This window comes from Alexandromys fortis, unplaced genomic scaffold, assembly GCF_014885135.2.
Source record: "Alexandromys fortis isolate MF-2015 unplaced genomic scaffold, M_Fortis_MF-2015_v1.1 scaffold_57, whole genome shotgun sequence".
Taxonomy (NCBI): Eukaryota; Metazoa; Chordata; class Mammalia; order Rodentia; family Cricetidae; genus Alexandromys; species Alexandromys fortis.
The window spans coordinates 8,582,930-8,596,258 of record NW_026067941.1 but is presented as its reverse complement, the minus strand read 5'-3'; the positions used below and the strand labels follow the sequence as shown (position 1 = coordinate 8,596,258).

Sequence of the window (13,329 nt, the reverse complement as noted above, 5' to 3'; positions counted from 1 at the left end):
TCAACTTGATAATGGTAGATAATCTTTTTTTTGATATATTATTGAATTTGGTTTGGAAGTATTTCATTGAAAACTCCTGCATCCATGTTCATTAGCGATATAGACCTATAATTTTATCCTTTCCTTGGTTCTTTGGTTTTGGTACCAAGATAATACTGACTTTGTACATTTCTATTATCCTTAACTATTTCTTCCTAAATAACAAAGAAAATTACCAATCACAGTCCCTTTTAGAAGAAGGAAAGGGTATGGGTTCATTGAACACAAAGTTTTATCAAGTTAAATTTATCAAGTTAATTATCTCAGCATGTTTAAGAATTAAGGACAAACAATGGATGCAGAATTTAAGAGCAAATATTCTGATGTCAGGAGGGGTCAGGAAAGGCCGAAGGGTCAGAGCTGCTTCCTTCTACCCTTATTCTGTTTCAGTACAGGCTGCTAGATGCTTTCCTTCTGGAGAGGTCAGAAATGACAGTGTTTAACAGAGTTTTGCCTCTATGTCAAAGTTAACCTTGATTTGATAATAAGAAGTTGTAGCCATTTAGGATACTATTCAACTTCTTTCATTCAATAGCATGTATTTCTTAGGTAAAACATTCGGACCAAGAGACAAAATTCAAACATTTGATGCCCTCTGGTCCTATTGCCTCAGTAACTTACATCAATACCTTGATGAACACCACCTCAGTACACTGGCCACTGTGTTGAAGTCTATATCACTTCTCACTTTTTTCAGCCAGGTGACCCAACCCTCTTCTCTTCTCTACCAGTCTGACCCCTGCTGAAACACGACCTAGAACTGACTTAAACCAAATAGGAGGAGTCTGGTCACCTCCCTGGACTCATTGTAGGTCTTCTCAGTAATCCTGTCCTGAAACTATTAGCCAGGGAGCAGGCCCTTGTCTCCTACTTTCTTTCTCGTGGACTGTAATTCTTCTAAGTCCTGCTTGGAGATAAATTGATTTTTAAAGCTAAGTGGGAAGGATGTGCAAGTAGAAGAAGCAAGCCTGGACGGAAAGACTACCAGCTCAAGGTCAAGCCTGAGAGAGTGACCAACAGTCCAAATATCGTCCTGGTGTCAACCAGAGAGGTAAAAGTCTGGGGAGTCGAAAGGTGAGTTCTAGCCATACAACTCTTCAGACTGAGACGCATTTCCTAGTCTAGCAGCTGGGAGCTCTGACTCTAGAGGAGATGAGAAACTGGAGAGGAGGAGTGCCCAGGAAGGATGACTTGCCAAGAAGTTTTGGGAAATAAGGAGGTAGTTTAGTAGATAAATCTAAGGCCCAGCGACAGAAGAGAGATGTGTGTAACTGTGGCATGGCTGGTCGCAGATCCTGGCTGTGAATCTGAACTTACTGACACCCATAAGCTTGGCACCGAGAGCTAAGACCAATTACAGACTTTTAAGTGGCAGATATACATTCATTTGCAAAGAAAAGCAGTGTTAATGAGTAGCATCCCTCCAGAACTAGAAGACAGGATACAACTTCCCAACCCACTCAAACATTTCTTGGAAGCCAGTCTACACCGAGGCCCTGCTCAAGCCAGCCAGTTATTACCAACCCTTCCCTCGTTGGCTAAGCTATCAGGTCGCCCTGAAATATATATTTCTACTTAAGTTTCAGCAAAGAAATATTTAAAGACTCACTGTGCTTTAGGGTCTCAAAAGATTTATATTCTTATCATACATTTAAAGATATATTTACAGACACGTCATGATGTTTTAACGTCACATTATTTTCTTGTGTCTAGCTATTTAATTTTTACCTTCAATACTGAAATGTGCATTTCTCAGAGGAAAGATTATATCCTCTATTGCTTTTGAATTCTCACTACCATACCTTGTGACAACCACTATCATTCTTGGTGTGTATGGAATGAATGGATGAGTAGATAGAATGGGTGGATGGATGGATGGATGGATGGATGGATGGATGGATGGATGGATGGATGGATAAGTGGATGGATGGATGGATGGATGGATGGATGGATGGATGGATGGATGGATGGATAGATGGATGAGATAATGGGTGGATAGATGGGTGGATTGGTGGGCAAATGAGTGGACTGGTATTGCTGAATTTTTCTAAGGTAAAACACTCCTTAAGTGGGATTTAGAAGCACCAGAAGACAGGACACCTTGAATACTAGAATTTTACAGTTGAAATTACCTTTGGTCTGATTTCTTATTCCACAGATAGAGAAACTGAGGGTCAGAGGAACTCGGCAACAGTAGCATTGCCACATCATTAGTAACCGGCAATTTAAAATCTGTGAACTGATGAGATACCATTGTCCTTTGCAAGGTGATATCAAAAGTATTAAAAACACGAGGATAATACTTTGAAAAGAACTCATCATATTGGTTTGGATATGCTGAGGTAAAAGAACTTCTTATGTGTAGCCATGTCTCATATAAGCTCATATCAGCATAGGAAATCCATCTGCATCGTATTATTTTTTTTCTTAAGGAGGACTAAAGAAGCAAAGACAGAGTGACCCCAGGGGCAGGATGCAGGTACAGGATGGAACTACAGTGAATCTTAGGCTTTTGCATATATATTTATTTTACTCATTTTTTTTTAATTTTTAGAGGACGATCATCCACTCTACTATCTTGACATACCAATAAGCACAGAGGGAAACCTACCTCTTCCCATTCTGTTTCAAAGGCTTTCCTCCATGAAGAGCTAAGGACCGCCTGCTGTCTATGTCTGTAGTAGCTTAACTAGGTTGCTTTCCTCCTTAAAAAAAAAAATGGGCCAAGATGAGGGTGATGGAGGTCAGCTGCCAGCAAGGGGCACTGAGGACACAAGAACGTGTGATGAATAGACAGTGGGCATTTGGACAAACCAGAGGGGTCACAAGAAACAGAAAGGGCGCTGGAAGAAAGCTATGGTAGAGAAAAAGCGCCTGACCTTGGCTCCTACATGGCCCAGGGGACAAAGGACACTCATTCAGCGTGACCTGTCCTGACTCCCTGTCCCTAACCACTTAAGTCTTACTCCCCACAGCCTTTGCTCTTCCTAAGGTCATTTTGAATTCTAAATATGGTCAAACAGATCCTGAACTGCGACTATGTCTTGAGCCCTAACCTCTGGCCGTCAGCAAGTTAAGGAGTTGGGGAATCAATAAAGGGATCAGCTGCCACCGACAAAGGGATGGTCTGTCTCTGGAACTCTGAATGCCTGGCTGCCTGGCTAATTGTTACACAAAGGCTTCATACAATGACTTTTTTACCAGGAAGCCTTTCTTCACCTTCTGTCCCTCGAATGAAATAACATTTAAAAGATTTTAATCTTTTTTTTTAAAAAAAGACTTGTCTAAACTTATCCACTTTTCCATTTGACATATTCTGCCACGACATTCCCTAAATTATTATCGACCCTTGAGCACAGGTACTAACATACGCAATTTTCTGATATTGGTATATCAATTTAGCCAATTGCATAAAATAAATTCTTAAATTGTTAAGAAAATGGTCTTTTCTTATGAATTTCCAGGAAAGTATATCTAGAAAGAATATCTCAAACTTCATATCAGCATCTGAGTTCTCTGAACTTGTAGTTTTTGATTTGAACAGGAGGGAATGCTCAGAAAATCAGCAAATCTCTTGAAGTACATTTATACCTCCATTATCTGGAAGTCACTCATTAGTAACTTCAGCTAAACAAGCATGAGGTGAGAGGCCAAACACTAGTGGCGGCAGGCTTCAGAACAAGGGTGACATCCGCACCAAGAAAGTGTGTGTTCTCCCTAAAGTCCCTATCCCTCTGCCTGCAGTTAGAGCCTGCTGTTCCTTCCTGGACCAAAGTCGAGCAAATATAAACTATGCTGATTTGAAGTTCACAGGAAATCATAAACAGAAAGTTATAATTAAATAGAACTACCACTAAAAGCTGGCAAACTGGCAGTTGCCAGGAGGTTGTCAGCTCCCATCAGAAGACTTAGGATAAAGACATAGGAGTTGTGAGCCAGTTAGTTCAGGAACAAAAAAACCCACTCAACACTGAGGACATCTGTGCTAGAGCAAAACCCAGCATTTGACTTTATGATGCTGGCAACATGTTGTCAATCCACTCTTAGTAATAAAAACAAGGCACTTGAGTAGCCACAAGTAGAGGACACTGCTTTTCCTTCTAGAGGTATGTCCCTTTGTGTCAGTTCAACAGAAGTGTAAGTAATCTAGAAGCAACTCTGTGGGTCAGTCCTTATCTCAGAGCTTCTAGAACACACAGTCAGGTATTATTACACTGATGTGGATGACAGTAAAATGTCCATACCCCAACCTTTTCCAACGGATAATTCCTTTCTGAACACGTGGTAAGAGGGAGCCTCTCCTAGAATCTCCTCAAGCCTGCCCTGTCTCTTCCGCCTAATCAAATGTTTTGTTGCAGAAGATGTGACTGATGAAGAAGGCGCAGTCCACTGCACCCAGGTGCCTGCTCTCTTCCGCTTAACATATGGGAGGTTCTCTTAATGAGAACTTTGGTTTGCTCTGCGCATGTGCCCTTGATGGCTCTCTTGACTAAGAGACACCCAAGAGATGGGTAAGGCAGGCTTCTGAGAGCATGAAAGATGCTTCTGGAGATGACTGCTGGGCACGCGGGTCAGCAACTGCCAGGGTAAGACCCGTTCTGAGTGTCTCTGTCACAGTTCAACAGCCTGCAGGCTCAGATGAAGCAAAAGCTGAAGCAGGGGTAGCCCACCTGTGCGAGCCCACTCTCCTGCCCTCCGCATTCTGGCAGGTTCCTCTGCCATGATCCCATGCCATGATGCTCTGCCTCACCTCAAGCCCAAAGCAATGGAGCCAACCAAACAAACGGATATGATGAACCAAAACAAACCCCTTGTTTCCCAAGCATTTTGCAATAGTGACAGAAAGGGTCTAAGAATGGAACTGAGACTTAAGAACAAGCAGGGCTATGTTTAAGGATCAGAGACTCATCCTGACTTAGACTGCTCACCAATCTAACACACACTGATAAGACTACCAAGGTCTAGGGACCAGTGAGATAGCTCAGCAGGTAGAGGTTCCTACCACCAACGGGGAGCTGTGTTTCATTCCCAAGACTCCTATAAGTTGTCCTCTTTCTCTTCCTCTACATGAGTCTCCTGACTTTCTCCACACCTCTCTATCTCTTAAACACACACACACACACCAAATCAAAAAATTAAGACTACTAAAGTCTAGGTTCAGTACACCTATTGAAGCTCTAGAGCAGTAACCAGCTAAATTCCCCAAAGACAGCTACACATACATTTGACCTAGTAGATCCAGGGGTGGGTACTGCACATGCTTGCCCTCAAGAAGCTCAAAACTGAGATCATTGGTGTAAGCTGGACTGCAATATCCTGGAAGCCACAACCATGTCCTAGCTGCATCCTTATTCCCAGCACCTAATGCTGGGCCCGACACAAAACTGAAAATGACCTTCCTGATTGAGTTGAATGAATAAAATATCTAAGGTTTGTGAACAGAATGGAACCAGCCACTCTGCTGCCACCTGTCTCCATCCCTCCCGCCTTGGTGTCTGGGGAAGATTTCATTGGAGGCGGAGGTAGTATTTGGTCAATTCATAAAAATTAGTCTGTGGTCATAATTGAAGACATGGCAATGCCAAAAAAAAAAAAAGGTAGCTTGTCCCTCATGAGAAATTCAAAAAGCAAAACCCTTACAAAATATAAATCTATCTTGAGGTCACTTAATTATGACTTATGCCTGGAATAATTTCCTCTGAGTGCTGGTGTGAGTCAGTTCATATGAGGTGACAGAGTTTCTGCTCAGAAAAGCATTCTGAAGCCTTGTTCTCCTCTGAACCGATTGGCCATGTCTGCCATGCTGTGGGAAGGACACTAGTGACACCTCTATCACACACAGCCATTTCCAGGATAAGTCTCTAACCCTTAAACACAGCCCTGCTCGTTCTTAAGTCTCACTTCCATTGTTAGGCACTTCTTGTCTCTATAACAAAACGCTCAGGAAACAAGGGTCTCTTGGGCTGATCATTACCATTCGTTTGGTTGACTCCACTGCTTTGGGCCTGAGGTGACGCATAACATCATGGCATGGGATCATGGCAGAGGAACCTACCGGAACGTGGAGGGAGGGAGTTCGCTCTGGTAGGCTACTCCCTGCCTCAGCTTTTGCTTCATCTGAGCCTGCAGGCTGTTGACTGTACCAGTGACACTCAGGACGGGTCTTACCCTGTCAGTTGCTGACTCACGTGCCCATCAATCATCTCCAGAAGCACCTTGACATGCTCTCAGAAGCCTGCTTTACCCATCTCTGAAGTCTCTCGATCTAATCTAATACACACACCACAATACATCTCTTCTATAACAATACCACAAGGAATAGTTTAACTGGGGTTTAATGAGGAGAACAAAAGAATTAATTGGGAATGACTAGTTTTGCTTTGGGATGGAACTTACACAGTATTATGTGCAGCAAGCTAGCATCACCGCTCTATGTGTGCCTCAGTATCCCAGCCATCTCCTCCCGCATGCAGGCAGCAGGTGACAGTTCCTGCGCTCCTGCTGTGCCTTGTTCTGGTCCTGCACTAGCCTGGGGACAACTGAGTCCTCATCAGGAACTTCCAAAGGGGCTTAGGAGTTGCTTTTTCTCCTCTCACGGGTTCTGGACAGCTTCACTCCTTGAAGACAAAGAATCCTGAAATTCACTCTTGTTACTATGCTAGGAGCCTCTTCTCGGCTCTCTGTCCTCTGCTTCATTGCCATGTCTGCACACAGTCTTATTAGAATAGCTTCTAGTTTACGTTCAAGCTGATAAACATCCCGACACTCCTATCACAAACAGACATGGAGTCTGGTACTTTCTATGTGGCATTATATCCACCCCAGGAGGAGGAGCAAGTAAGTTTTCACTCTCTTTTAAGTTACTTGAAAATCTCATGTGTCTATATAATATGTTTTGACCACATCTGTCCCCACCACCTCCCTCCAGATCTCCCACTAGGACCCCCAACACATCTGCCTCCCCACCTCTTTTTTTATTAATAACCCACTGAGTCAAATGATTGCTGTTGTCATAGTTAAGGTTTCTAATTCTGTGATAAAATGTCGTGACCAAAAGCATTGGGCATGGTAGTAAGACCCTCGACCTACCTGAGGCATCTCACTGCTCCATAACCTTTGAAAGGAGAGAGCAAGAATCGATTGGGCAATCTAAGTAATTCTTTAATACACCCCTGTCTCTTTCTTATGCCTCATATTCATTGTTGTGGAGGAAATTGTTTATTTAACTTTCACATCCCAGGTCACAGTCCACTGGGGGAAGCCGAAGTAGTAACTTAGAAGCAGGAACTGAAGTAGAAGCCATAGAGGAATGCTTCTGCCTGGGTTGGCTCTGCGTGGCTTGCTCAGCCTTCTTGTTTATACAACTAGAATCACCTTCCCAGGGTAACACCACCCCCTTATGAGCTGGGCCTGCCCACATGAAATCATTAATCAAGAAAGTGCCCTACAGACTTCCTATAGGCAAGCTCATGGGGGCAATTTCTCAGCTGAGGTTCCTCTCCCCCAATATTTCTACCAGGATATAAACTACCCGGTACAATTATCCATATGGGCGTGAGTGTTCAGCCATTCACTAGGGCATGGGCAGCCTGCCAGTGGCCACACTCCTAAAGAGAAGTGACTCTCCCTCTTTCAGCAGATAGCTCCTCAGCTTTGGGTGGGTGGCCTCAGGAACCAGTCCCCTATCCTCTCCCTCACCAGAGAGCTGACCCCATCCCTTACCAGCCCAGTGAAAGTGGACCCAGATGACCCAGGCATGAGAAAACTAGTCCCACCCCCCTAATAGGAGAGTTGTCCCCAACATGTGGGAAAGATGGTGCCATTCCTCGCCAGCGGTGTGGGAAAGCGAGCCCCGCCCCTCACCGAAGGGGCGTGGTCCCAGTGGCCTGGACTAACCAACTCAGCAGCCACCCAGGTACACAACCAAGGCTTTGAGTTGGCACACACCATCATCTACCCCATCTCTGGCCTGCTGGAGTGTGTGAAGGGACTGGTCCTGCAGAGAGCTATGGTCACTATGGTCACATGGTCCACATGAATGGGACGACAGGGAGAGCTCCAGGGAGTTCCTGTGGAGGTCCAGTGTGGATGGTGTGCTGGCGTCCAGAGGCCTTGAACCTGACCAACAACACAGTATACAATGAACATTTGCAAGGAAAGCCGTTTGGACAAAAGGGTCTACTGCATGATACACAGCAGCTCCCAAAGCCGCTGAGATGAATGGAGACAGGATGGAGAGGCAGAGAAGTGTTTGGGATTTTGAGAGGGTTTTGCTTTTTCTCTTTTCTTTTGTTTGGTTATGTTTGCTTGCTTGTTTTTTTCCATTGGTTTGTTTGCTTGCTTTTTAATTGGAATTAATATTATTTATATTTTTTATTTTATTAGTTTTTTATTATTTTCTTCCTTTTAATCTTCATCTCTTTTTTTTTTACTATTTTGTTGTTAGTTTTCTTTTGTGAGGACATTACAAGGGTGAGGGTCAAATGTGGAGGGACCAGGAGATGGGTTAGATTGGGGTGCATCATGTGAAATTCTCAAAGAATCCATTAAAAATAGAAGAAAAAAGAAAAAAAGGAAGAAATTTCCAACAGCTTGATCTTGTATAGGTAATCACAGTCACTGCAAGTCCACGTGGACAACGGTGTGTCACATCCAGAAGACAGCACTTCATAGCTCCCCAGTCCATCCTCCGGCTCTTTCTGCCCGATCCTCCATTACGGTCCCTGAACACTGGGAAGGAGGATGTTGATACCAATGACCCAACTATGGTTGAACACTCAGCATTACCTATGCTTGGCACTTTGACCAGCCATGGATCTCTGCATTAACCATTCCCTATGGCAAAAAGAAGTTTCTTTGACCAGTGGGCTCCTCGGCCTTCTGGTGGCACGGGCACCAGGAAGATGGCAGCGCTGAGCAAATCTGATTTCCGGCGGGAGACGTGGAGCAGCGCTTATGGCTGGGGAGACACGGAGCTGGGCAGCGCTGGCCTTCAGGTTCCTGCAGGCAGAGCGCAGCACGGGTGAGCGCAAAAATGTAGGTATCTAGGCCCAAATGAATGCTGGCGCAGCTCCAACTGACCGGAGCTGTAAAGGGCTCTAGGAGTCCCACATTGGGCACCAAGTGATGGCGCATTCAACCGGTAAGCTAGAATTAACCATACCAGCTCAAAACAACAGATATAATTTAATAATTGAAAACCGGGAAACTCACACGACCGGGGTAAAAGTTCCAATATCCGAAATGGGTCCCGGCGAACAAGGCACAAAGAGAGCAAGCGCACCTGGATTCCCAGGTTTTCTTCCCTGGCTCCAGGTGGCCACACCCTAGCCAAATGTGATTGGCTGAGCTTCCCCATCAGACCAAGACTGACATCAACATAAATCTATGTATATAAATATACAGAAGACAGTTTGACAGTGATACCATTTAACAATACAAAAGTGGATCCCATCTAGCACCTATGACCTCCCCAGACAAGGGCTTTGTAGGTTTGCAACAGTAGGTTTGAAACCCCTCCTATGGGGCAGCCCTCAAATTCTCGTAAGAAAGCAGGTGGGTATTCTCATAGCCATCATACTAGTATGCACTGACAGGCACATCTTTCCTGGAAGATTCATACTGTTGCACTCAGGGTCCATTACTAAATAAGATGGTTGATGTCTTTTCTCCCTCAGCAGCTTGCAGAGCACATTCCAACATTATGAAAGCTAGCCAGCAGGTAGAGTTTCCTGGTCAGCTCAAGACAGTTTTCTCCATGTTCTAAAACCAAAATATATGTTGTCTTCAACTGAGTTTTACCATGTTTATGGTAGATGGTCAAAGGCAATAGCAATAGCCTTTATTGGATTTTGTGCCTTGTCGGGGCCTCCCTGACCAATAACTCAGAGAGGTATGCTGTGCCAGCACCGAGATTCTCATTTATTAACCAATCTCTTGTGGGAGCAACATTGTGAAACCATGCAGGTTTCACTCTTGAACACAGTAGTGACTGACCAATTCTGCAATATTAGGGAAGGCGTTTGATCTCTCTGTGCCTCAGTTTCCCCAGGTGTGAAAGGGGAGCATGTTGCCCTACAGCATCAGAATGGAGGAAATGTGTATAGATTAATCACCATAAGGCTTGGCACACCGTGAACACACAGCAAAGGGCTGCAATCCTAGCACCCGTCCAAAGCAGGTGCTTTGAGAAATAGTTGGTAAAAACTGCAGGAAGATTCTGAGCTCTGCAGGCACACACTCCCTTGCTCTCATCCTCTTGCCAAGGTGCACACATTCACACAGCATCGCTCAGCTGTCCCCATCAGCTGGCTCGACTCTGACACCACAGACCTCCAACTCATAGAGATTTGAAAATATCTCTCAGAGGTAGTAACATGAGGAAAAAGGAAGGCTGACAAACGTGTCTATATAGCCCTGCTTCAGATAACCAGTGAGCATCTCCCTGAGACAGAAAGTCAAGTCATCTGAACCAAGAAATCAGTTCTCATTCTGTTTCCAGCACTTACCTTCTAGGTAACTACGAGCAACTTATTTGCACTCTGGGACTAGTTCCTAATCAGTACAACAACTGCACGGGCCATACCTACATCACAGCGTTGCTATGTGATAAAATAAGGTAATGCATGCGAAATGCTTAAAACGCTGTCTAGTCTATCACACAGTAAAAGCTCAAAAACGTCAAGTTTTTAAAACAGAAATGGGCCTATTACGGAGTTAAGAGTAGACACAAAATTAAAAACTGGATTTTATGGGGGGGGGGGCTGTAACCTGAACTTATTACACCAATTGGCCCATTCACAAATTGTAGATTAACCACTTAGAGAGTGGACTAGAAAAAAACAAAGCATGTGATGTCACCTTTGTGGCTTAGTATATTGAGGTCAACACAGGCCCCATCAAGTCTGGAATTAATTTTAATCTTAGCCACTTCCAGACCTTTCCCCCATTAACATATACATCTGCCTTCGCCCAACAATCCCCACCCCGTCAAGTGATACACAGCCCAGAGTCTCCATCAGTTGGTAGCAACTGAACGGCAGTCATTCTGGGGTCGGTCAAAACGGGTATCAAGAGGCTTGAAAAGCAGCCAGCACACACCCTCTGTGTGCGCCTGTTCTTGAATCATTTGAAAAGCAACGGCAGAATGCTGCTCCTTACAACAGCCCAGGAGCAACCAGTGAGCCCTGTGACAGGCAGCAGTAGGAGGCACACTCGGGCGGTCACTGACCTCTGAGCTCATCACTCATCACACCACAGTATGAAGAGCGCTACAGTAAATCAGGTTCAACCAACCATGGGAATGATCGCAAGGACCCCAAGAATTATTTATCCCAGATGGAAGGGTCTCATCTGTGGACAATTCACACTTGGTTGGCGATGATAAGTTAATATAGTCATATTTCAATATTGATGTGGCCTTACCTATCAAGAACCACAAACTCTCTCACCTAGGAGCTGCCGCCAAGGGAACTGAGATTAAAACTGTAACCCAAGGAAATTCTGAAGTTGTTGTGGGAAAAAAATGTACAATGACAAAAAATGTTGAAAGAAAATATGGTAAAGGAAAGCCAAGGCAGAGAAATACACACTCGATGGTAGCTGAGTGACGATATGACATAATATTTGCATACTGTTGAAGAAAATCATAATTTATGCAAAAGAAATTATGTATTCATGCGGCCACAAAGCAAACGGGAACATGGGCTACTGAAAACAACTTGAGTTGGCAGGGAAGGGATTGTGGGTGACTTTTACGTTCCTTTTTTATTTCAGAGCTGTACAAATATTGCTAAACATTATTGGCATGGTATGCAAAGATTAAAAACCTAAAATGAGGGCTCCAGAGATGGTGGAGCGGTTGAGTGCTTGTTCCGCTCCTGCAGAGGGCCTGAGTTAGTTCCAGCACGCATCAGGCAGCTCACGACTACCAGCTCTGTGCTGATCTAACATTTCTGGCTTCTGTGACACCTGAATTCATGTGTGTGTGACTCCGCACATTAACTGAAAGTAAAATAAAACCTTTAAGAAAAAGCAAAACAAATGAAATGGTACTGCGATCCCTGGTTTCTAATATGCTCCACGTGACTTGAAGGCTAAGATGGGTGCCAAGCCCATCCTTGGATCCTTGGTTTTTACAAGTGTTAGGACTCCACTAATTGGTTAAGGAAAACGAACAACTTTAGAGGTTGTTGTTGGCTGGTCCGAGGGTCACTAATTCCAACAGAGCCTGAATGACCCTACGGGCCATGTGTCTAGATGTTAATTAGATGAATTAGAATTTTAAGGAAATATCTCAGAGGAACCATTTTCAAAGGAGATCAAAGCAAATCCGAGAAAGAAATCGCTTTATTTAAATTTTCCATTTTGTGCCCTTGATCCAATTAATTCCACACATTATAGTTTCCAAGGCCAAGTTCATGAGCACGGAGCCACCTTAGTTTGCAACCTGTGAGGTCCAGAGGCCTTCTCCAAATCAGAACTCATCTCTACAAGGAGAGACCATGAAGTTCACATCACATACAAGGTCTCCAGGACTGGAAAGGTGGCTTGGTGTATCAAAAACTTACTATACAAGCCTGGGGACAGATTCCCAGTGCTCACATAAACATCCAGGCATGGTGGCAAACACTTATACTTACAGCGCTGGGTGGCAGAGATAGGAGGATGCCAGGAATTCAATGGCCATTCAGTCTAGCCAATTTGTGCACTCTGTATTCAATAAGAAAGCTTATGTCAAAAACAAATGGAAGAGTAATCTAGGAAGACATGGACCGCTGGCTTCTCTGACCCAAGACACAGGCATATACACCAGAACACATAAATACACACACAAAAAAAATTCAAGGTCACTACAAAGATGACTTGAAACCAGGAGCCAACCAAATCACACTAAGTCACAGCATGAAGCCTCGGAGGCTCTAGATGAGAAGATAGCATCTGAAGAGAGAGCTTGGTCAATAGAGCGCTTGCTCTACACACGTGAGGGCCTGAGGTAGAACCCCAGCATAGTGCCAATGCCCAGTGTGGTGGTGCTGAGGAAATGGAAGCAGGAGATTTCCTGGGGCTTGTCCATCTTCAGAGAAAAACCTCATCTCAAGAAACAAGGGAGAAAGCGATTGAGGAAGACATCCAACATGGACCCGAGCGTATACACCTACACATATACTCTCACAAAAAGAAAGATAGCGTTGGTCTAGCTAGGTAGGTAGTCCATCTCCAACATAAATCATTCACCTTCTCTGGGCCTCCGAGTTCTGTCCTGGCCATTGCATAGGAATAGTATGAAAA

At 44.3% G+C, this 13,329-nt stretch overlaps 1 protein-coding gene across 3 annotated transcripts in view; it reads right to left on the bottom strand.

Moving 5' to 3' along the window:
* Tmem178b (transmembrane protein 178B) overlaps nucleotides 1-13,329 on the bottom strand; it is a 384,621-nt gene that overhangs the window by 278,348 nt on the left and 92,944 nt on the right. Inside the window, exon 2 of one of the 3 annotated variants that reach the window (XM_050147891.1) lies at nucleotides 8,972-9,039. The exons of the other annotated variants lie outside the window; for them this stretch is intronic. Within the exon in view, the coding sequence (XP_050003848.1) occupies nucleotides 9,032-9,039 (8 nt within the window). The 3' untranslated portion in view covers nucleotides 8,972-9,031. Of the gene's footprint in view, nucleotides 1-8,971; nucleotides 9,040-13,329 lie in introns of those variants that run through there. 3 annotated transcript variants of the gene reach the window in all.